Here is a 24,237-nt window from a genome sequence, read left to right as displayed (position 1 = left end):
TGGCAAGCTGGTGTCAAGCCTTTCATGTGTCACTGTTCACATTTGCTGAGTGGAGAATGGCAGGAGGTCCTTAGGGAGGGACAGCCCCCCAGGCATTACTGTCACTGCCACCAGAGACCTACCTTCACAATATAAACTCTTACAAGAACCTTGATGGGTCTGTTCCTTGGAACACCCTGGGAGACCTTGGGCTCCACGCCGGCTTCCACACTGGGGTAGACATAGAAGGAACCCTACAGAAAAGACACCACAGGTAATGACTAGACATGAAAGAGAAGATCTCAGGTGGGGTTGGAGTCACCGAGACCATTCCCCCTTGCCAGCTGGGAAATCAGAGGCACAGATACCCCATGCTCACGGAGACAGCCCTTTCCACAAGCACTGCCATGCTTGTCCAGGCAGTCACTCTGCAGGTCAGTCTGCCAGACCACTGCCAATGCCAGAAGATCTGAACATCTCCATACACATAATTTGACTGTCAAAGGCAGGGAGGCACCAAAGATTTTCTAGTGACCTTCTTAAACCAGCCTTTGTAGTTGATACTTCAGAGGCTTCAAGAGCTCCTGGATGGGAGGCTGATGAGTCTTTCAGACAAGATTACTAATTTTAGAACCAGTGACATTCACTAATACTTATTTACATACTGAATATAACCAGAGGCCTCAACAAGGATAAGAGTCCCTTTATGCTTCATGTTCTCTTCTTGTAAGAGCTAAAAAGTTCTAAAGCAAGTACATTTGTCAACTAACAAAGGACCACAGTACACCCGGCCATGCCTCACCATGACCTCACACAGCTTTGCAGACGTATATCCTTTCCAAGGCTTTGCTGGTGTCTGCATGCTCAGAGGTACAGGTCACTTTAAGAGCAGTCTTTCACAAACTTTATTCGAATGATACAGCACCTTGTACTTCCCCACAAAATTCTCATCCTCATGTCCATCTTCATCATCATTTGCTTTGCCACGATGAAGGGGGAAAATACAAAGCCAGTCTTCAAAATTATCAAACTCATTTTCCAGCTCAGAGTTGTAGATCTGAAAGAGATAGAAACTCATTCTAGGCCTTTTTCTGACGTCTTAAAGGAGAGGAGGGTCCCTTTTAGGAAAGGGAAGATCATTCTCCCCCTGCCTTGACCATTCTACCATATCCTCCCTTACCCACTGTTATACAGTGCCAGACATCATGAGTTTCCTTTGTCTTCCCAGGCTCATCAGATGAGCACATACATCTCAGAGGCTCAGAGGTCTCACCAGCTGTCTCAGAGCCCAGCAAGGGTAGGACTCAGCAAACAGTTGAGTGAGGTTCTTCAGCCCAGTCTAAGATCCACTGTAGTGGAAGTGAAGAGGAATGTGCCCAAAGAGCCAGAGTTGAAAGAGATGCCATATCCATAACCCTGGCACTCACCTGAAGGGTGGCAATGAGCTTCCTCTTGGGCTGAGCAGGTTCAGCTTCAATTACCATTTCATCTTCTGCTTCCATATCAATGTAGGCTGCATTTAAATTGCCTCCATCTGAAATGGCAATAGAAGATCAAGAAATGCTCTGATCTCTCCCATCAATGCAAACGACCTTCCATGCAATGCCCCCAGCAATAGCATTGCTTTTATCCAGGCCTTTGACCTGTGTCAGGGTAACTGAAGCTATTGCTGTCTGCAGCAGGTGTCCCCACAGCATCTCAGCTCTCCCAGCAAGACAAGTCTGTGTGAGTGCGGGTACAAGATTCAGCACGGGCCTGCCTGCCTCAATGGATGCTCTTTAGAAAGGAAAAATTAAGCAGAGGAAGGAGACTGGACCTTTCCACAGTTGCTATCAAGGCAGACAAGAATGAGAGCTAACTTTCTTTTGACAGATGCTTGTTTGGATGGACTACTTTTGGGTGGATATCCAGCATTACTTTGTCCAGCAGTTCAGGCAGTCATGCCTGGAGGATGAGCACAGCAGGTCCCATCTCTGGGACATCACGCTAGGGGAACAGAAACCCAACGAGAGAGCATGCTTCTCTGTCCCATTCCCTAATGATCCCAAATCCCCCGAGAACAAATGGCATATGCCTACCCTCTATTCCTCTTCTTAAATAGGATTTATATCATTTCTATACTTACTGTCCCATCAACTCAGGTCATTGCTGGGCCAGTCACTGCTTACACTTCAGCAAAGCTGAGCCTACAACTCAGCTACAGCCTACAAGTGTACAGCCTACAACACTGTTCTCCGCTTTTTGGGTCTTTCTGAGTCCTTCTTGTATGACTCTTGCATAGTGAGTATCCATGTGCACAAAGTGATGCCCAGCTGTTGAATACTCAGACTCCATTTCTACAGTCCCATTGACCTCTGCGGGAAGAACCAGGCCCTACACTGCCCAGAAGACTCACCTGCATCATTAAGGTCATCGTTCTCAGCATCTTCCTCATCACCACGTGTCTGAAACACACAAAGACAGTCACCCCACGCCCCTGACAGCAAAAGCTTCTCCACCTGAGCACAGGACAGTTCCAAAACTTTCCTGCCAGCAGAGTCAGGAATATGGAGCCTGAGATATTTTAGCATTAACATTATTGCAGGAGGGTACCCAATGAGTGCCTTAATGGTATACCCGGAAGAAACAAATTTTCCTCTCTGCAGGTCTTCCTGCTGTTTTGTTATTGTTGCTGTTGTTGCTGTTTTTGATTGGGATCTTGGGGAGGCAAGGCAAGCAAGGAAGGCAGACTTGCATCCATAGCCCACGTGATGAAGATGGCGAGGACAGACAGCATGCAGCATGAGAGTCCCCACATTGCTGATTTGAGATGCAAACTCCTATTTTCAGGACTGTCCTAACAAGAGCCCAGTCATGCTGTCAAGACCACTTTGGTACCTAGCCTCAGGGATGCTTCAACATCCATTACCTGCTGACCTCAGCCCACCTGAAGGATGCTTGATACCTGACTACCATAAGTGTTCTTGGCACACAAAAGCTTACATCTTCCTGCAGATATATGCTGCAATAGCTCCTATGGCACTCTGTGTTGCTGAAAACATGTTCCTCAAGCCACTACAGCCATTTTCCCCTCAGCTGGAAGCCATCACAAGAGATTACCTGGTTACACAGCTCCTTCAGAGACTCGTAGTACTTGGACCACCAGTCTAGTTCTTCTGGATCTGGTTTCTCCTCTTCATATTCATCCTCTTTCTTTGCAAACTTATTGATAGGAATCTTTTTCAAAGGAGCCTTAAGATCACAAAGACGAGGATTCAGATGGAGGGAAAGAACATCCAGGATACTTGCACACCCTGCGCTAGAGCCCCGATAGCCCCAGCAAAGGCTCAGCTTCCAGGCAGAGCAGAGGAGCTACAAAGCTTTGTGTAGCCTGGGTTCATGCTTTGCTACAAAGGCAGCAGTATTCATTGCATGAGGCAGAAGAGCTCTCCTCTCTGTGCCAGAGCCCAGACACACAGCAGCGCCAAGGAACAGCAGAAGCATACATGAAACAAGGAGATGGGCAGGGGAAGAGAAGCGTTTGACTCCAGGGAGAAAGCTGGATTCCCAAACTTCAAAACACACTGAGCCCAACACATCACTCACCTTCACCAGACTCAGGGGGTGAGCGCTGGGACCTGGCTCACCTGAGGCCGGGCCAATGGTTACTGCAGTCTGAGGCAGAAGATGCCGGGTTGAGAATTTTCGGGCTGAAATGAAGAGAAAGAGCATCATGCTCTCATGCATTTGTTTCTGCCCGGTGCCTCCTAGTTTTGGCCAGTTGTTATTCCATGGGAAAACCACCTCTTACCCCACTGCAGTGTGATTTCTTTTAAAGCTTCTGATAGCAGATCCTGCCAAAACTGTACTGGAAATCCAAGTACAGTGCTGAGACTGGCCACCATCATCTACACGCTTGTTACTGACTAGCAAGAATTGAGATTTATGAGATGCACCTTTGCTATTTTGATCCTCCACTCATCATCATGCCCCCTTTATTTACACATTCCCAGATCAGGAGCTTTGGCTGCTGCTGTCAGAGAGCTTTTTGGTGAGTCCATTACCCAATGAGTAGTTCTTGACCCAGCAATGCAAGAAAAGTGGAATCTGTTAATACGTGGTCCCAGTTGACCAGTTCACACTCCTTAAAACTTGATGGAGGTCTCCCTGGGGCTAGCCCTCCAGCTCAGCTATGCAATAGGATTGCAATAGATGAAGACAATGGTCCTCCACAAGCTAAATATCTCTGACTCCAGACACAAAATTCCTACAGATGTGAGTTACTGCCTATTTAGCCCCAGATAAATGGCCTGCTGGACTAAGACAACTTTGTGAGCCATTCTGCCTCATCTGGTTTTCACAACTGTAAAACAAAGAGTGGCAGGGAAAGAGACCCAAAGCAAGTGAAGAGTCCTGTCGATGTGGTGAGGAGGCAAATGACAAGCTACCTTTGGAGAGAACAGTCTGCAAACTGCCGTCTGCCAGACCCAAGGAGGTCAGACCCTACACCATTGCTTGGCTGCAGCCAATTCCCAAATGCAGCCTCAGGGAATTACAAACTGTCTCCAACCCCAACCTGCCCTGTTCGATGCTTTTGTTGGGCAAATTACAGCTCTTGGTTGAGGACTTTGCTGCCTGGCTGCAGGGCAGAATCGATGGGGATGTTTGCCACAGGCAGAACTTCTTGCTACCTCCACAGGAACCTCATCAAGCAGCTCACCTTTGGGCAATTCTTCTGTTTCCTCTTCTTCCAGCTCTCTGGGAGAGAATTTCATCACATCGGACACAATGTGGGTCCCCACCAGCACTGTGCGCCCAAACGCCCGCTTTTCCACCACAAAGATGCTGAGGGGAGGGTGCAGGTAGACCTGCTCCGGGAGCTCCTGCAAAAGAACCACGCAGAGGGGTTGTGGGAGTGTGGGCAATACACAGAACCACAGAACTGAAGGCATTGGAAGGGACCTCTGGAGGCCATGTAGTACGACCACCTGCTAATGCAGGTTCCCTACAGCAGATGACACAGAAAAGCATACAGGTGGCTTTGGATATCTCCAGAGAGGGAGACTCCATCACCTCTCTGTGCAGCCCCTGCCAAGACTCGGGCACCCTCACAGTGAAGTTCTTTTGCATATTTGTATGGAACTTCTTACATTCCACTTTGTGCCTCTTTGTCCTGTTGCTGGGCACCACTAAAAAGAGTCTGGTCCCAGTCACTTGGCACACACCCTTCAGATATTTCTAAATGTTGATAAGATCCCATCCTCCAGGATCTCTGAGACTGCTATGCAGCCCTGCTGCATGTGAGGTCTGATGAGACCTTACAACTCTGCCCAAAAAACAGAGCCTCATGGTGAGAGATGATGCCTGAGATTGATCTCAGTGGGTATATACATGAAGGTTTTGATATGCAGCCAAATTGTGCGTCTCTGGGAGACCAAAACCCTGGGGGCAGCTCCCCTCCCATTCACTCACTCTCAGCAAGCAGATTGTATGTGACCGTAGGACAGCCATGGTGTGCTCCAGCACGGCAGGACCCCCCTTCCCACTCACCACGTCCATGTACTTGACCAGCTCAGTGAAGTTGGGGTTCTCATTGTAGGCCACAATCACCTCTGACTCCACCTTCTTGCCAGCACATTCAATGATCACCTGTGGCTGATCCACCTCGAACAAGTTGACCCGCTTCAGGTCCCGTAGGCCCCAGAACAGGATCTAAAGTACATGAAGCTGCTGGGCTGTTCTAGACGTGTTAGGCATGGTACGGCCATGCAGCCCTGCCCAGAAGTGCCACCCCACTCATCATAGACCCCAAGAGAGGTATGAGACCACTCTTCCCACCCAGCCACCAGGATCCAGTCCCATGCTGTGGGCACGAACACAGTGGTTTTGATTGTTAAACCACTGAGGTGGTTTCTCCTGGATGTCAGGCACCTCCATTTCTGGCACCTGTTGGGTCTCAAACTCAGCTCCCTCCCCAAGCCCTGCTGTGTCCATGGGCAGGCTGTGCCTCCCGCTGTGGGAGCCAGTCCAGCAGAAGGCAGCACACCTCTATGCGAAACTCCTTCAGCGCGGGGCGGATGCCCTCCGGGATGAGGAACCGTCCGGCTCGGGGGTCTCCCAGGTAGCTGGGCTCCTTGGGCTCCACATCCTCAGGCACTGATGGCTGAGCAGACAGAACCAGGTCACACTGAGGACTGAAAACCGTTTCTCCTCCACAGCGTATCCCCTCTCCCTCTCCTCTTGGTCTGTGCCTACGGGCTCTGTCCCTGCAGCCTCTCTTCAGTTGAAAGGCAGGCATGGCTTCCCCAAGCCCATTACCTCCAAATAGCCGCTGTAATCCAACTCGATCAGCTCAAAAGTGGCAATGAGCTCCCCAGCTGATTTGGAGCCTTTGTAGAAATCAAAGAACTGCAGGGCAGGTTTGCAGTACGGCTCATCAACCAACTTCACCTGCGGGACAGCAAAGGCCTGGCCAAGGAACTCAGGAGAGCCCTGTACGAAAGGAGGGAGAGGGTTAAAGTATCCCTGCATTATCTCACTACCATCCAGCCGTATGGGCACGCATAAGACTGCTCCTCCATCCTCTGCTCCATCCAGAGGCAGGAGCAGAGGAGAGGCACCTGAAGCAGCTCCTCTTAACTTAGGGCCTGCTTCCACTCAGGACTGGACAAATGGCCTGGGACCAAGCACCAAAGATCAGATTGCTCAGAGTCCCTCAGCCAGGGTTGGAATGTCTCCAGTGATGAATATCCCACAAGCTGTCTGAACCGAGGGCCCAGCATTTGAACACCTTTGGGTGAAATTACGTAAAGTTGGTGTTTTTTCATGTTCCAACCCATGTCCATTTTCTGTCATCCTGTCCTTGTGTGCTTCCGAAAGAAGTCTGGCTCCATCCTTTCTACCCACTCCCATTATCCAGCTGCAGACAGTAAGATGCCTCTTTACACCCTTTTTTTCCAGGCTTTCAGGCTCCCTTTGCTCTAACCTGTGCTCCACCTCTAACCAGCTTGGTGACTTCCTCTGGACTGACTCCAGTACTCAGTGCCTTTCTGTGTACTGGGGAGTCCCAGACTGGGCATAGAAAAGCTGCTGAGCTACATGGGAGAATCTAGAGCAAGCAATGCCATTCCCACTATGATAATAAAGAGGCCCTAGGAAGGGAGCATGCCTTCAAAGTACTACTGAAGAGGGAAAGGGGAGGACTGAGCATGGACAGAGGGAAAGGAACGGACCTCAAAGTCACATCATCTCCCCATGACTACAAGCCCTGTACAATGTGAGCCTGTTGAGAAAGTGGGGCAGGCAGCTGGGAGAGGCACAGTTCTTCTCCAAAGAGAGGAAATACAGGATGCATCACGTTTCCTCACTTGGAGCATCTTTGAGCTGTCTGCATCCTGCAGCCAGCAGCTGCACCCCAGCTCATTGCAAAAGGCTGCAGAAAGTCTCAGCTTCAGACATAGCTCTCAGGACACGCTGCCACTGGTAGATAAGGATCAGGCAGGGTGATGGAAACTGGAAATGTGGCTCCAAAGTGCCTGCTTGCACCACTCACACACTGCTGTTCTGCCTTCCCTGTCTTTGAAGTGACAGCACGAGGGCAGAGTGGCTGTACTTACAAATGTACTCTGGTTGAAGAGACTGACTATAACAATGGGAGTCTCTGTTTTCAGTTCTTCTCTCTTCCCATCAATAATGAGTTGGTCAAACAGAAGTAACTCATTCCACATTGGGCTCAATGTCTCCTCCACCGTCTGCAGACAGAGACAAGAGGTCTGAGCTTACCACAGTCTATGGAAACAAACCACGTGCACTTTGTAAAGAGACTGGGGAAGAGTGGGCTGATCTCCTCTCCACCACAGCCACATGGAGCCAGCTGGCAGAAGAAGAGATGGTAAAAGCATGAGACAGTAGAAGCACTTGGGATCAACCAGTATAAATGGCAATCAGTCCTCGACACCATGGTCTGCTTGGCTGTTTTGCCAAATGTTCCTTGAACGCAGTCACAACCACCCAGAGTACAGAAATACCTTGTGCCTGGAGTTACAAAATGTCCCAGAGGACTGCCACAGCACTGTCCTTCAGCATGTCAATGAAGACATGATGATTTGTTTATATCCAAGAAGGCAGATGCAGGAGTTTAAGGGATCTCACCCTGGTGGTCTGGCAGTGAGTTGAAAACACCACTCTCACAAATGGATCCGAAAGGCCATTGTCATCTGCGGGGAGGATCCCTCGAGCCTGATACAGGTGAGCTCGGAGCTGGAAGTAGCTGAAATCTGGTAAGAAAAAGAGTTCTCAGTTCCCTGATCCAGCTATGACATCCATCCAAAAGATGTATCAGGAAGAACATGGTAAGGTAGGATCAGGTAAGGCTGGGTACATCCTGCAAGGGTACCACTTCTAGGGGCACTCACTGCAGTTCTCAGAGGGCCAGCATGTTTCCCAAGGTTTGACCAAGCAAGAGAAGCTCAGCAGGCTCCCCAGGCATCTCTGGGAAGGACATGATGTGAAACGTGCAGTCATCTGAGAGCACCCACCACTGGGGGAGCACCAATGGGACTCAGCAAAGAGGCAGAGTTCGTGCTTACTGCCAGTTTGGCAGCACACTCAGCACCTAGGAAGCTCCCATCCTGCCAGCTGCTCCTCCTGCGAGAGTGCAAACGTGTCCTCATCAGAACAAACTGGACTTGTCTTTCCCAGTCATGCCTCAGAGACGACATGGAGCTGATGGGCCAGGTCCTACTCCTCACACACTGACCCGGGGGCAGGACTTCTCACCTCTCCGTTTGCCCACTCCCTGGTTAAGCTGTGGAACTCACCATCCCTGCTGAGCCAGCTCGGAGGACTGTGCACCGAGAACTGGGAGATCTCCTGCCTGCTCTCAGAGAGGTACTTGAACTCCTCAGGCAGCTCCACCGTGCAGTTCTTTGCGTATTTGGTAACCCCGAGCCACATGTAGATTTCCAGTTTGGCAAAGATCTCACCAGTGTGCAAGCCAGGCACCTAAGGGTGCAGGAAGGTTAGCAGGTTTCCCATCCCAGCCATGCCTCCTTCAGACCAGGACCGCTGCTGTTGGCCAGTGAGCAGCCACAGAGCACAGGACACAGTGCCACACGATGGAACAAGAGCTGTGCTTCCTTACAGACACTGGGATGTGAGGAAGGAGGGCTAGACGAAAGGAGGGCATAACAGCACGATGCAAGCAGAAACATGTTGCTTTGGGATAAAACATACCTTCAAAAAGACAGTCTGGATCTTCGCACAGTCCTTGCCTTTCTCCTCTTCCACTACTGAGTAGAGGATGTTTTGTGCAGGGACTCTTGCGTATGCCACGCGCCGGTTGTTGCTGAGCATCCAGATGAGGACATCAGGGAGAGTGCACTGGGGCTGGAGGGAGGAAGAGCAGTGACAATCTCCTGGGGCTGGTGGCTTCACAGCTCTTTGGAGATCCAGAAGCAAGTGATGGGGCCGAACGTTGGGCACGTGCTTCTGAAACTCAGCCCTGCAGTGTGGCTCTGTGGGTCTCCCCAACAGGTTTGGTTTTCACTACAAATCAGCGGGATGCAGTCACTCTCATCCCATGCTGGAGAAAGAGAGTCCTCGTGAGGCTGGAGAGGTGATACTTCCCCTGCACCTCCTGCAGAAGCCTGAGGGCTGATCCATGGGACAGAACCATGAGCAGACAATACAACAATGCCAGTGCCAGCACAAAGCTGCAGATGCAGAGCAGGCTTGCAAAGGAGCACATTCACAGATGGAAACAAAGAATTATTTTGAATCTTAGCTTCTGCTCTCTTCCCTCTCTTAGATTCCTTGGTGTGAGTGTTTGTACTTGCACAGCTTCTTCTGGCACTGCAAGAGGTGAAGTCTCGTTCATTCTAAAGCCTATCTGCCCTGCATATCTAAGGATGTGACAGTGATTGAACTTAACTTGGTGAAAGACTGCTCCAAAGTGCATCAACCTCTGGCCACTTCGCTCCTGCAAATATTGAGCTCTGGTTTACACTACAAGAATTCACTTGGTTTCCAGAGCTCTTTAAATAGAGCCAGTGACACTATGAGTGCAGAGAGGCTCTGTTATAGACAGAGAGAGTGCAGGAGGACAGACAAGGCTGATTTCCAGGCAGGCTTCCCACAGCCACACTGCAGCATAGCCTGGGGCCAGGCAGAGAGGGCAGGAAGGTCCCGGTGGCTGGAGCTGACCCAGCCCTGCCTTCGAGCCACTGCTGGGCCTTTGGACCCCTGCTCTGTCACTGCTGGCCCTGTGAGACCATGAAGCTCCATCCTTCATGAGAGCCATTACATGAAATATGGTAACTTCCAGTAGCTGGAAACTGAGATTTTACACAGCAGGGAAAGACATGTGAGAAAAAATCCCCATTTCAGCCTGATGAAAGCAAGGCAGCCCAGCTCCCCCTCCTTGCCCATGCCCTCTTGTGCCCGGAAATGGGCTGCCCTGGGAGCAGCCGTACCTCTTGAGCCATGAAACGAAGCTTGGCCAGAATTCTCCTCGTCTCCTTCACCTTCTCCTTCACATTGGCTCGGGTCAGCCCCCGCCTGACACGGAGCCCCTGCTTCGCATACAGGATCTGCACAGAGAGCAGAGCTGTCACCTGCCCGGCTATGACAGCATGCCACACTAGCAGCACTCCTGGGGGCTCTGCAGGGAAGTGGAGACCATGCCCACCCTGCCCCATCGTGCCATGGCCTCTGCCAGCTCATGTGCCAGCTGCTGAGAGCAAACCTCGTGAACCTGTGATGAGGTTACTGGAGGAACCCATCAGCTCTGCCGATAGCGGAAATCCATGGGCTTTTGCATCATTTGGGGCAGAAGAATGTATAAGAAAGCAACGTTCCAGAAGATGATGTTCTAAGGCTCCAGATGGTGTCTGAGAGCGTTTTGGTGACCACAGAAGTCTGGGAATTGGAAGCCGAAGGAAAGTGGAAGATAGGGCTAGGCTGCCATGTCTGTTAATTGATAGGGTCCAGATCTGAAGATGAACTTGGTGACGAACCTGAACTAATAATGAAATCCAGAAGGAATTCAGGGTTCAAACCTAGTGTTGACTGACCAGGCCAGGAAAACCCAGAAAACTCCTCTCTTGGGCTGGTTATCTCCTTCAGAGAGTCCCATACTTACCAGAGGATTTTTGCTATCTATCGCTCCATGACAATGTGACGGGAAGCAGAGGGACACAGACATGCCTGAATTTTATTTCCTACTGTTGTCATTGCATTTTGGTCAGTCTTTCAAAGCTTTGTGGTTTGATGGGGACCAGGGCTGCAGCTGTGCTCTGCCAGGAGAGGAAAGCTGACATCCAAGCACAACACCTGCTTAAAACAGGAGGCAGCCATGGGAAGTCCCTGTCTCTGCTCCCCATGCTGGAAGATGTATTACTCTAAGCAGTGTTGGGAGATGCAGGTGGTTGGAACTAGGTGATCTTCAAGATCCCTTCCAACCTAAGTCATTCTATGACTATATGACTATACTGTGGGTCTTAGCTCCAAGCTTCCCTCTTAGCATCAATTCCAGCTGGTCCTCCAGAAGCATCCCCTAGAGCAAGTGTCACACTGGCTCTCCCCAATAATCCCAAGCCCCACAGCTTACGATGTTGCGCATCATGTACTTTGTCCGACATCTGTCAAGATTGTTTGGATGTGCCATTGTTTTTCTCTCTGCGCTGAGCGAGTATTGTCTGCAATGAGAAAAGCATCACAGCCTCTGAAATGTGCACGCTGTAGGACAGCACTGCTCACACAGCAGAGCCACGAGCTCCACCTCCTTGCTACTAACCCAGATGCAGCTGAAACCCCATCCCTGTAATAACTTTGTTCTGCAAGGATTTTGATCAGAAGGTACGCGTGGCTCAGCAGTGCAGGCCCTTCTTTACTGTCCCCATTACAAGGTTAGGGACTGATGTATGCATCAGACCCCACCAGACTGTCACGGTAATTAAAACACCAGTATCTTGAAAGAGTGGTTGAAAAGAGGGAAGGAGATGTCCTAACAGCTAGGAAACTCCCAGGACACAAGAACATCAAGGCTGCCTGCTAACCCTGTGCTTCCCAGGACTGCGCTCTCCCCTCCGAGCTAACAGAGCTACAGAATCCTTTCCCCAGGTTGTCCTGGTTTCCTTCCACTTATCCTCCTCTAGAGGACAAGAGAGGAGGCTGCATGCAGCCCAGGCAGAACATGATATAACCTCCTAACCTAAAGCCAAGAAACCTTAGGAAGTCAGGGGCATGCGAACCTGCATCCAGCTACAAATTCCTCCAGCACCTCTCGGAGCCTCTCTTCAGCTTTAGCCTTTGGCCTTCTCAGGAGCTTCTCCACATCATCCAGCCCCTGCTCCTGTGGGGAAAGCATGACATTCAGGCAGCTTGCAGCTGCTTTGCTCAGGACAAAGCATGGCGTGGATGTGTTTGCCCCAGGTGTGCCCTTCTGCGGAGCTGGGGCAGACAGAGCACAGCAGGTCAGTGCAGCACTGCCTGGACTCTGGGCCTTAGGGCTAACACGATAACTGAACACTGGTTGCAACAGCACCTTGTGCCTTCAGTCCTCGAGCACTCACCAAAACACATCAGTGCAAGCTCTGCTTTCTAAGTCTAAGCAGGAAAGACAAAGCCCTGGAAAGGGGTTTCACTCCACTATGACCACTGGAGGCTGAAAGTCCTTTTGCAGCAGCATCCCCCCAGAGCAGGACTGGCAGCAGAGAGGCTTTTTGTCATAGACCATAGCAGAATACATTGTCAGGGGCAGATGGGATGGAGCCCCCTGACAGATGCAGACATGCACAGGGGTGAGGATGCTTCGGCTAAGTGTTATGCACAGTAACTGTGCACTATGAGGAAAAGCACGATGGCAGGAAGCCCCATGTCCCAAGAGCTGCCCTGTGCACGTTACCAGGCGCTCTGCCAGCTTGACAATCCAGTTGGAAATGCAGAGTCTCCAGGTGTGATCCTCCCAGTAGCTCCACACATACACACAGGGTTTCTCGTGCATCATGGGCAGGCAGCTGTATGATCTAGGGGCAGCACAGGACATTAGGGCTGCTGTGTGCAGCTGTCACAAGGCAGCACTCACACAGGGAGCAGTAAGGACTGTTTTCCTCCCAAAGAACTGGATGCTTTGGTCCCTGTCTCGTGGACATGGATACAAGCTGCAGGGCTGGCCCTTTGCCATCCCAAGGCAGTGAATGATGTTTCCAGCAGAGAGCAGCAGTGTGCCCAGATGAGTAAAGCTGATGGGAGTGTGGGATGCTGCTGAGATTCCTTGCTGCTACAGGATGGAGTGGGAGTGAGCACAGGGCCTGTAGGGTGAGGAAGGTGGCATTCCCAGAGCACCTCATCATCTGCCTGTCTTGCCTGCCCAGCATAGAACACCATGAGCCAGAGTGCTCCTCTTCCTTTGTTGTTAGTGAGGGTAGTATGGTTAGGTCATGGTTGGACTCAATGATCTTTAAAGTCTCTTCCAACCGGAGTGATTCTATGATTCCTCCACACTGGAATCAAGCCCTTGGGATGCTGCTTGTCCACCAGACAAGGGACTGCTGGCACTGATGAGTTACAGTTCCCTGTAGCCCTGTCCTTGACTACCTGCAGACATCACACAGACACCGTAGGGTCTGGCAACAGCAGCCAGCTGGGCCATGGCGAGCTGCAGAGTTGCAAAGCAGAGAAACACCTGCACAGATTACTATTAGCATCCCGAGCAACCAAGCTGGGAAGTTCAGGACTGGGGTGAAAAGGAGAGAAGGGTGAAGAAAGTGTGACTCACCTGTCATACTCCGTGGGCTCTGGTCTCTGGCTCCTTGTCACTGACTTGTTCTGTGGGGCTGAATCTGAGGCCGAGACCTCCACATCCAGCTCACTATCTGAACCAGCATCCAGCAAAGGCTGTTTTTCTTCTCTCCCTTCTCCTTTCTCTCCTTTTTTACGTACTTTGGTCACAACCTCTTCAGCTTTGCCATAGTTTCCTTGAAGATAAGCATTAAACAGCAATCAGAAAAGTGGGATCGGTGTTAAACAATGAGTTAGCTAGTTTGCAAAATCAGCACAATCATGCTGCCAAGAGAAGCACAGGAATCTGCACTGCTTTCAGAACCAGCACTTCAGCAGCATCACATAACGCACCACACGGGCAATGAGGAGGTCTGAGGCTGAGATGGGAAACCACAGAGAAGTCCACTGTGTGCCTGCAAGTTCCACTGCTTCCACCAGATGCCTGCAGGCTTCCATCTAAACCCCTGGACTGGGGTGAGCAGCAGAATCTCAAGAAGACTTCTCAGCATTGAGCTTCTCCACTCCTCCAGCAATGCAGATCGGGGGTTGGACCTGCCTCCCCTGCCACTGTTTCCCCATCATCTGTTGTCACAGCCCCTCAGCACTACATCCCTAACCCCATTTGACTGCTCCCAAACCCTTCTACTTCTTCTCACCTCCACTCCCTGAAGAGCTTCAAGCACATTCCCCAGACAGGAATTTCATACCAATATGGCAAAACTCCAATCCCACAGGAGATCATACAGACTTTTAGAGTTATTTAAGTACTGTGAGCACTGCTTGGCCTCATCCTCCACCCTTCCTGAGCTCCTGATTTGGAGACATAAGTTGTGTGATGCTTGGCACTGTAGGACCACAGTGCTGCCCTGGGCTGGCTCAGGGAGGTCCACACCATCCCCATGGTTTCCTCATTTGGGACCCTGGGAAATACACACCTATAGAGACCTCAAAGCTGACAGGTTTGGAGCTCAGTGAAGAGTCCATCATCGTGGCTTCAAAGAAGGCAGCAAAAAGGAAGAATTCTTCTTTCCTTCCCAAAGCATTCTGTGCAGAGAAAGAGAATTCAGCCCAAGCCTAGCATGCCAAAACTGACTCAGTAGAGTTGGAGAGCACCAGGTCATGGCTGGTGCCCGTCAGGCCTCCTGAGGGCTTTACCAGGATCCTAGGGACATCACAGGGACACTGCTGGGCTGCCAAGCCTTCCTGGAAATCTCAGAGGTCTGGTATGAAACCATGGCTGATGCTTCACCATCAGCTTGTATCCAGGTATAGGCTAAAGGATGGCTACTGTACTCACACAGCTGCCACTGACCCTTCTTTGCTGGACCAAGTGGTGACCCAGAGCCAGCTAACAGTTCCAAGGCTCCTGGGTAGAACTACATCCTCAGTGATGGCCATGCCCTGGGAATAGCACCCACGTGAGAGTGATGATGCATGCAGGGGTGCTCCTGTCTCACTGCGGGAGGCAGTTTGGAGGCTGCACGCGAATCCTTGGCTCTCACAGAGGCTCAGAGAGCCCTGGCCGGCCCAGCAATGGGCAGGCTGGGTTTGCTCTGCCACTGTTATGCCAGCCAATGATCCCACTGCTTCCTCCCCATGAGCCTGCACAGGCATCAGGCCAGTGTGGGTCAGGTCACTCCGGTGCAAAAGGACTCACCTCAGGGAGTGGATGAAGCTCCTCCACCTCCACAATGACCTCTGCAGGCTGCTCAGCCTCCTGAGAGCCCCCAGCCTCCTCCTCTCCCTGCAGCTGGATCAGCTCTCTGGCTTTTGCCTTTGATTTTTTACTCTTCTTCTTCAGCTTCAGCTTGCTAAGGGCACCTTTCGTCTTGTCCCCAAGCTTCCTCTCTGCCACGCTGGGGCTGCTGAAAATGTCCACTGTGATGGCCATGAGGATGCGCCCGCGGTAGAAGATCCCCTCCCCCATGCCTTCATTCAGGTCCTTGTGGACGTCCCGCAGAGCTGAATTCTGAGGGGAGCCATACAGGTTCACCCAGGCTGGGCCAAACGTGGGGTTAAAGCCTGCAGGGACAGGGTCTGATTAAACACAAGGTGCTGCAGAGACCTTTCCTCAAGAAGACAGCCCAGGACACACAGTGTGAGCATGCGCTGCCCATACACTTCTGCTTTCCACCTCCAGGAGACCACCGTGGCCTGGGCAGATGTGCCCAGCATGAGACCCCAGGGGAGCAGCCATGCCAGGCCTCACCATTCCTTCCAGGGTCCGAGATCTGCTGCAGGTCAATGTAGTGCGTGGCGATGGCTACATCACCAACGTTGGCATCATCCAGCACCTGGATTTTTATCTTCTTGGCAAGAGGTGGGAACATCTCAATGAAGCTGATCTGCTCGTTCCACTCGGGCTCGGTGGTGTTGCTCTCCACAGATGTCTCCCCCTGTGAAGGAGGAGGAATGAGAGTCACACAGCCCCAACCAGACCAGCAGACAGAGTAAGGGATGTCTCTGGGCCTCCCGGGGGATGGCTCACCGCCGCTCCACCTGCAGATGGTGCTGGGCAGGTGGCCAGGTGCCTGTCCCTTCCCCCATGTTGCAGCTATTGCTCTCTGCCCTTCATCAGGGGGTCAGTTCCAAGGCACTGGCCATGCTCTGCACAGCCAAGAGAAACACTGGCCACAAGCAGGCAGCACCAACAGACCCAGGGATGTCACAGAGTCCCTTGGCAGAGCCACCTGGCCCATCATGTTGCCCAGAAACATCTGGCTGGCCCAGTGTCCTCTCATCTTAATGGACATCGTAAGACCACAAACCTCAGCTATTTATTAGCTAAATAAACTCTCCCAAGGATGAGTTCAGCTCACTTGTGGAGGACTTCCACTGGGATTTATCTGATCCACTCCCTTTGTTTAGGCCTGGGCTCTTCCAGTCTGTCTCCATGGGACTGCCACGTCCCACAGCAAGTGCTGACAGAGAAAAGGAGTAGCCCAGCCCCAGCACACTCACCTGCTGCCCACAGAATGAGACCTGCACATAGGGGTCAATAAACACATTTTTCTCCCCTATGATCTTGGAGAAACCACCCATAATGCCCGCGCCCATGCTGGGCAGGCCCTCAGCACGATACAGCTTGACGCAGACCCTGGCCCAGGGTCTCTCTGCAGGGACTCTTTTAGGCAGCAGTAGGTTCCTGAAAGACAAATTCATATTCTAGCTCTTTCTTGGAGTCCAGGACATGAGAAGCCGTCTGTCCCCATCAGAAGGGGGAATAATGGGGAAAAATACTTAGTGCAAAGAGAAACACCTCTGTTCTCCTCGGCCATGCAAACCCTGCTGCACCCACCTTTCAATGTCCTCAACTCGGCTGCTGGAGGAGGTGGGAAGGGAGCCCACAGTGTCTCCACGTGCGGTGACAGAGATGTTGCATTTCACGAAGCCTTTCACACCTGCCCGGGTGTCTGTGGGGTCACTGATAACAGCCCACTTCTGGAAGAACCTGTGGTCTTGAGAGAGAAGGAAAGGGGTTCCTGATGGAAAGCCTGGGTTACCACTTCACACCCAGCAGCGTCGGCGCGGTCACTGCCCAGCTCTGCCCCTGAAGATCTGGGAGGTCTCACCAGCCCTCAGAAAGCCAGGAGAAGTGAGTGTTTGTCATTATGTGAACTACATGATTTAAAGACAGGGCCCTCAGCAGACCCAGCAGAGCCCAGAAGAAAGCTCAGCTTCAGATGAAGCATGAGGCAGGGAGAGGCACACAGCTGGCATGCACACCTGGTTGGTTGTACACAGTCGCAATGTCCATCTTGAACGTTCCTATGCACGTTCCCAGGAAAGGTATCTTCTTTGAGTGGAAAACCTGCAGACAGCAGAAATCCAAGAGATGTCTGCAGCTGGGAAACACGCCCAGACATCGCCAAGCAGGACGGGGCTGCTAGGAGATAACCATTCCACAGCACAGCTCAGGCAGTGGCTGACAGCCCATCTGAGTTAGCCCTGTGCCCACCCCATTCCTGCACAGCCATTCCTACACAGCCTCTCAACCCACAGCCCTCAGCCAAATTCACAGCTTGCAACCACGGCAGCCTCAGACAAGCCGGACACCTGCAGAGGAACAGGGGCAGCCTGCTTTCCCAAAGGGCCTCCCTTTGTCCACCCCAGGGCAGCATCTCTTCCAAAACCAGAGGCACGCTGAGTGCTTGCTGAGCCCACACCGGCAGAGGGGACGTGCAGCCTTTCATAGCCTTGCACAGAAATCACGCGACAGAGGAGATACTGGCTGGGTTCAGCTGCCTTCAGAAAAGCCCCACGGTGCTTTGGACCAGGGGATTCTGAAGCCCACTCTCTGCCTGCTTACACTTTCCTACAGGCACAAATTGCCCTTCCTTTGCCAACAGCTCCCACCATCCACACACAGAAGCAGCAGGCTGTACCGGTTACAGATGAGGGACCACGAGGAGGACGTACTTACCGAAATCTCAATGAGTCTGTGAAATAAAACTTCCCTTGGCTCGTGGAATTCAAACAAAAAGTACTGAAAGGGGAAAGAAAGACAGCTGAGCCCTGGGCTCCCAGCAGGACTCCACAGCTGCCTCCCCCTGAGAGCAGCTGCACCAAGAGCACCCCGAGCGCTCGGCCACCGGCACCAACGCTGCGTGGTGGAGCCTCTGTCCACAGCACACACCTCGTTGTAGAAGGGACAGTTTGTTGACTTCTGCGTTGCCGTGTGCCTCTTGTCCTCTCCAACCCTGACCACCACGAAGGGGTTAATGTTCACCCCCACCAGCTTCTGTGCTTCGATGATATTAATCCCAACCTGAGGAAGCACGGGAGAAAAGGTCTGGATGTTCAGGGTTGACAAGAGCACAGCTGCTGAAATCTGCTTCAGCCAACACCAAACTGAAGTGATATTGAACCTTTGGCAAGACCCTGCCACCTCCCCAGCAGCACTGCTCCCACAGGGCTTTGCAGGCCAAGAGGCCATGAAGCCACGGCCTCCATGTGGTGGGCTGCACAGAGCATTTCCAAGAAGATTCTGTTTGTATCTTCTGTTAATACCTTGAATCCTCATTAATTAGATAGACAACTCTGAAAGGTCTGGAACATGGCTGTCTCGTTTGCTGTGACTGCTTACAGGTCTTAAGACACGGGAAAAATGCTCTCATGGTACAGTACAGTCATTAGGATGAAGAGTCAAGGAAAGGAAGGTTGGAAGTTCCACCCCCACAAAAGCTTTCTGTTGAGTAGATAAGCTCTAACTCTGAAAAGCAGAGGACTCAAATCCAAGCCCATGTTTACTGAGAACCAAGGAAGTATCTGAAGCCATATCCAGGCTGTGAGACCCAGCCCTGGAATCTGCAGGGCCAAAGCTGGGACGGACCTCCATTTCCAAACTTTGCAGAGATTTCAAGTAATCCTGTTGTCCAACTTCCCAGAGCGAGAGCCCCTGCAGAGCTGTCTGCTCTCAGCCCTGTCCCACAGGCATCCCTGGGAAACTGGGACAGGTCCTGGTGAGTGTGACAGGCACGAGCCCTGTCCAGGAGCTCTCCAAAACTCCTCTCAGGCAACATTTTGCCACCGTATGTGGGGCTGTTATGCCAATATCCTTCCTCTGTACACTCACCCTACGGGGACCCAAAAGAAATCCTGCCCTGGGCTGGCCGACTGTGGAGATAGTGCTCATGGATGAGGGAATCTCACACCTTGCCTGGGAAAGCTACACAAAGCAAGGTGTCTTCGGGCTAGAGGTCTTGCCAGGGTATATGGCAACAGGAGAACCTCATGCCCACAGGAAGGCAGTGAAGGACTGGCTGGAGGGGCAGCTACAGAGGCATCTGCAGGAACACACAGCCAATGCTGCAGTAAGTACCTGGAAGCTCTGTGGGGTTGGAGTGGCAAACAGGTCCCGTGTGGAGCAAATTCTGGAACGGCTGCACAGAAACACAACCTGGATGAGCTGATCCCTTCGTCTACACGGATCTGGGTAAGACTCCACTAAAGGAACTGAAAACCCAGAAAATAACAGCCTCCTGACACAGGAAAGAGCCAACACCCAACAGTACCATTTGAGACCTATGAAGGTTTCTGACATTTTGTGGAAGCAGAATGCCAAGAGATGCAGAATCCCCACAGAATCCATGTGGAGCTGGCACCTCCCACCCCAAGGCATAGGGAAGTGGGAAGAGCACAGCACTGATACCTCTTCACAGGGCTGAAGACAATGCCCGACACCTCCACATCAGACACATCATAGAAGTCCTCTTCCTCCTCTTCCTCCTCCTCCTCAGTCTCCAGGCCCTTTGCCAGCTTTCTGCCCAGTGTCACAGCCCTCCTGTCCAGCTCACTTGCTCTCGGCCCCTCGGCTGCCCTGCAATCCCCACATCACATCATCGCCCACCCTGGTGAGCGGGTTGTGCACTTTCCTCCACCTGGGAGGGCGTGTGGACAATCCCAAGTAGAGATACTTACTCCAGCTCCTCAAATCCAGGATTGCGGACGATTAACTCTGAACTGTAAGAAAAAAAGAGATGCTTTACTGAAAAAAAAACAGTGTTGTGGCACTTTCCCAATGCATTTAAATAACAGTGCCACAGTCACGATCCTGCTTGTCTCTTGGCCATAACATGAGCATCCTTCAAAATGACACTTTTCCTCTTCCCACCCTACATGCCCTCTGCTTCATCTCTAGGCCCTCCAGAAGTGATGCTCTTGGAGCCTGTCATCCTGCCTGCCCAGACACCTACTGGCCGTGGGCACCACTTGTGTGCAGAGTGCCTGGAGCTAACGTGGTCCAAAGCCACACTCTCCGCAGCTTCACAACCACAAAGCCTTGCTCCCATTAGCCAGGAATGCCGCAGAAGTGTCTGAGTCCAAGAGGACTCCTGGGGTGCAGTGGTTGCTTCAGTCAATCACATCTGGTCTCTGTAAAGACAGGGTATTTTTCTTCCAAGACCTCTGGTCACTTATTGCTGCTGTAGAGCAGAAATGCATCAGCCCGGAGAGTTGATGGGCTGGGCTGTATCTCAAATGGCTTTGGTTGACCCTGACTAAGGCAGCTGTACAAGCCATCCAGAAATGTCCTCCTCCCAGGATTTCAGTACCTGTCTTTCATCTGATAGACAAAGTCTTCTTCAACCCAGGTCCCAGCCGAGCCCTCTGCAGGTTGGTAGCGCAAATCCAACTCAATGTAGATCTAGAACCAAAAAATCAATCTGCCTGAGAGCTCAGCAGCCACAAAATGCCTGTGCAAGTGCCAAGGAAAAGGGAAAGAAAAGCATGAAATGAAGAAACAAGTGAGATGCTGGCAGACAGAAGGCAAAGCAACCATCTCTCAGGGTGGAGGGGATGTAGGAGCTGAGCCCACAGGTCAATCCCTGGCAAAGGCATGTTTCTGGGAGGAGAAATACAACCCTGGGAGGTGGGAATGCAGCTGCTGGGAGAGGCGGTAGCAGAAGGTGGGTGAAAACAGAAGCTTGGAACAAGGCTGGGTAGAGAGCAGAAGGTTTGAAACCCCGTCAAAGCACTAGGAAAGAAAAAGGGACACAAATTACTCCAGCCCCAGATGTGCCAGGAAAGATCAGGACTCAGAGCAGCAGGGACAGGCTTGTTCCCAGAGGGCTCCTCCTTCCCTCGGGGACATGGCTTTTCCCAGCTGAGCTGAGGGACAGCAGCTCCGGCTGCTCTGGTTCTGCCCAGCCCAACCCAGTTGAGAAATGAAAGCCGTTGTGCTTTTTTGGGCTGGGTCATCAGCAAGATTTCCACTGTTAGCACGGGAAGAGGCAGCTGAGCAAAGGTTTGGGGCCACAGAGCAGCTCCAACCTTACAGCAGCGTCAGAGCCCCAGGTCAGTCCCTGCAAACCACCACAGACTGCTGAAGGGTCGGCCCCGTCCCGCTCCCTCTGCCAGCACAGACGGTCCTGCAGTGAGCTGCAGGAGACTGAAACCACCCGGCAGCACTCAGCTTCCCTGCGGGTTTGTGGTCACAGCACCGCGGGGTGACTCAGACTGCCCGTGGGAAGGACAAACAGGGGCGCAGCACCTCGCAGGGCTGCCCCAGCAACCCGCTACACCCACTTCCACCTGGGAAGTTCCAGAGGTTGCCCACAAAGCATTTCTGAATGTTTCTGGGGCTTTTCTCCCATCAAGATGAGTGGCGGAGCAGTGTCCATCCCTGGGCTGCCCAGGAGGACTTACACCAGTGATGCTGTGGTTCCTGTCCACGAGGGCCTCCCGGAGAATCAGGCGCCCAGATGTCATCAGGTGTTGGAGGCTGAGGACGAGGGTGCCGAGGAGCCTGTAACAAAACCACAGGCTTTAGCAACATTACACGCAGCACGCTCTCATGTGCCCCTGGGTTTCTGGAGAAAGAGAGCACCGAGGTTTCTGGCAGCCCAAGTCCTCAGGAGCACCGACCCCTGTGTGCTCAGCCTGCAGAGAGCAATGCTTCATTAGGAAATAAGCCCAGGACCACAGCAACGCCTGCAGCAAATCAGGCCAAAATCCACCCAGCCCAAAGGGGTTTCTCACTGGGGAAGGACCATCTCTGCTCCCTGCAAGTGGTAGCAATAAGCATGGAGTTCTGCAGCTCCCACTCCACCTCAAGTCACTGCTGGCCGCAGCCCACTGGTGTTTTGCCCCCCAGCTCCCTCTGGCAGCTGAGTGTGGGGTGAAGCAGTCCGACCTCTGCCACCCAGCTCTGCTCACCAGCAGCAGAGGTGCACGGACAGATGCATCAGTCTGGGCTTCTCCCATTGGACTTCTTTGCTCAGCACCATCACGCCCTGGTGACTTGCTGTTGTTTAGGAACAGCAGTTCCTATTGACATTTCAGCCAGAGACAACTCCTCTGATCCCTCTCCCATAAGGAAAGCACCCAGTAAACACCGACACGAAGTTCACTCACACTTTTTGCTCTGGCTTTGAGTGTCCTGCATGTGCTGTACTTATCCGTTTCCTCCACACCCTCTCTGGCAGGGATTTGATGGCTTTGATTTTGTTTGTTTGTACCATCAGCTGCCCCTATGAAGCCGTTCCTGATGATTTTCCTTCGGTTCTGACAAGTTACCAGAGCTGGCACCTTCCCTGCAGGCACACTGCTCTGCTCCCTCCCGTGCTCCACCATCCCTTCTTCCATCTGTCACCTCTGCTCTTGGGTTTCCTAACCCACTGCTGAGCTCGCAGCACTGCCCGGGCTGCTTAGCAGCATTATGTTCTGCCTGATCCTTTAAATGTGAGTCGCTGGGTTTTTGAAGGTTAAACCCCAGTGTCACGGACATGGGGCTCAGCTCCCCTGTTCCCAGTTGGGCTGCTGGGGCTCCACTTTGCTTTTGCCCCCTGTGGGGTCTTCTCTGGACCCTCTGCACAGCTCTGCACTATGCTGGCACAGCAAAACCACCACCCTTATTTGACTCCCCATGCAAAGTACTGCTGCCGCAGCAGAACAACCAGATCCATCCCCGTCCTGTAACTCATGTCCTGTATGTCTTCCTCCCATCAACTTGCCAAGAAACATTTTCCTCCCCCATATGAAGCCCAGAATGCCAACACCTGGAGGACCTACCTGTTACTGAACACTTTGCTGCAGTTGTACACTTTGACAGACAGCACCTCCCCCACGCCAAGCTTCCCATAGTGAGGCCAGCGGAAGAGCTGCAAGCAAACAGAGCACAGCGGTCCCCTCAGCTCCCACTGCCTCCACAGCTCCGTGCAGTGGCTCTGTGCAGGTGCTGGCTGGAGCTGAGCCGGCTGCAGCATGCCTTGTGCCCAGTACTGAGCGTTGTGATGGAGCACAGAGACCACCACCAGGCCCTGCCCAGAGCACCCAGGTCCCTGCAGGCCCCTCTGGCTGTAGCAGGCTGTGAGTTTGGCTCTCTGGAAGATGTGTGGCTTCTGCTCAGCTTTTTTATTAGAAACATCGTGCCCTGTGGGCAGCCGGACAACATGGCAAAGCCAGACTCAGACAGGACAAAGAGGTGTTTTGTTATGGCCATTTACAGCTCTCTCCTCCTGATGGGAGGCTGTCTGATGGACCACAGACACCTTTTCCTGCAGGATCTCCTTTCCCCACCTCCTGGATCCACTCAGCCTGAGCTCCTGCTGGGAGGGCAGCAGCTCCAGCTCACCTCTCCTTCCTACATCTGCAAATCATTTCCCCCCCAGCAGCAGTCAGGACGTGCCGTTTTTCCAGCCCTTCATTTTATCTCAGCGCGCACCAACCTTCATCTAAGGTTTGCTGCTCACAGGGATGCCACACAGTGCCATTCCCAAAGCCCAGCTCACTGGGGAAGGGGACAGGGACAGGCAAGGTCCATCCAGGCCAGAGGGGTCACAGACACAGGAGGTGAATGCAGTGGAGCCCCTGCCCAGCCCTGCACCCCCGGGGAACCAGCAGAAAACCAGCTCTGCGGTGCTGTGGGGGCCATCCCACGTGCAGGGCTGCCTGCAGGTGACCGAACCTGTGAGCACGGCAACACGAGCTGCAGGGGGAGAGGGAAGCTCTGCCAGCCAGGTTGGCCCCTGTGGCTGGGGATGGAGAAAGGATGGGGAG

At 52.4% G+C, this 24,237-nt stretch overlaps 1 protein-coding gene across 1 annotated transcript in view; it reads right to left on the bottom strand.

The window, feature by feature from the left end:
* Window positions 1-24,237, bottom strand: part of FER1L4 — a 34,631-nt gene that overhangs the window by 9,690 nt on the left and 704 nt on the right. The window contains exons 3-35 of the mRNA XM_015296254.4: window positions 23,251-23,339; window positions 21,886-21,985; window positions 20,793-20,884; window positions 20,161-20,202; window positions 19,892-20,059; window positions 19,562-19,622; window positions 18,377-18,508; window positions 18,164-18,226; window positions 17,467-17,551; window positions 17,039-17,198; window positions 16,702-16,885; window positions 15,950-16,136; window positions 15,398-15,762; window positions 14,676-14,784; window positions 13,736-13,934; window positions 12,863-12,983; window positions 12,210-12,310; window positions 11,567-11,654; window positions 10,431-10,547; window positions 9,193-9,345; window positions 8,778-8,961; window positions 8,110-8,234; window positions 7,575-7,709; window positions 6,277-6,450; window positions 6,005-6,121; window positions 5,509-5,670; window positions 4,679-4,841; window positions 3,565-3,668; window positions 3,079-3,210; window positions 2,375-2,423; window positions 1,407-1,513; window positions 905-1,036; window positions 123-233 (exon numbers count right to left, since the gene is read on the bottom strand). Of these exons, the coding sequence (XP_015151740.2) occupies window positions 123-233; window positions 905-1,036; window positions 1,407-1,513; window positions 2,375-2,423; window positions 3,079-3,210; window positions 3,565-3,668; window positions 4,679-4,841; window positions 5,509-5,670; window positions 6,005-6,121; window positions 6,277-6,450; window positions 7,575-7,709; window positions 8,110-8,234; window positions 8,778-8,961; window positions 9,193-9,345; window positions 10,431-10,547; window positions 11,567-11,654; window positions 12,210-12,310; window positions 12,863-12,983; window positions 13,736-13,934; window positions 14,676-14,784; window positions 15,398-15,762; window positions 15,950-16,136; window positions 16,702-16,885; window positions 17,039-17,198; window positions 17,467-17,551; window positions 18,164-18,226; window positions 18,377-18,508; window positions 19,562-19,622; window positions 19,892-20,059; window positions 20,161-20,202; window positions 20,793-20,884; window positions 21,886-21,985; window positions 23,251-23,339 (4,311 nt within the window). The remainder of the gene's footprint in view (window positions 1-122; window positions 234-904; window positions 1,037-1,406; window positions 1,514-2,374; window positions 2,424-3,078; window positions 3,211-3,564; window positions 3,669-4,678; window positions 4,842-5,508; window positions 5,671-6,004; window positions 6,122-6,276; window positions 6,451-7,574; window positions 7,710-8,109; window positions 8,235-8,777; window positions 8,962-9,192; window positions 9,346-10,430; window positions 10,548-11,566; window positions 11,655-12,209; window positions 12,311-12,862; window positions 12,984-13,735; window positions 13,935-14,675; window positions 14,785-15,397; window positions 15,763-15,949; window positions 16,137-16,701; window positions 16,886-17,038; window positions 17,199-17,466; window positions 17,552-18,163; window positions 18,227-18,376; window positions 18,509-19,561; window positions 19,623-19,891; window positions 20,060-20,160; window positions 20,203-20,792; window positions 20,885-21,885; window positions 21,986-23,250; window positions 23,340-24,237) is intronic.

The sequence above is a fragment of the Gallus gallus genome, chromosome 20 (genome assembly GCF_016699485.2).
Source record: "Gallus gallus isolate bGalGal1 chromosome 20, bGalGal1.mat.broiler.GRCg7b, whole genome shotgun sequence".
NCBI lineage: Eukaryota > Metazoa > Chordata > Aves > Galliformes > Phasianidae > Gallus > Gallus gallus.
Note: the sequence above shows the minus strand (reverse complement) of the source record. Positions and strands in the feature narration are given on the sequence as shown.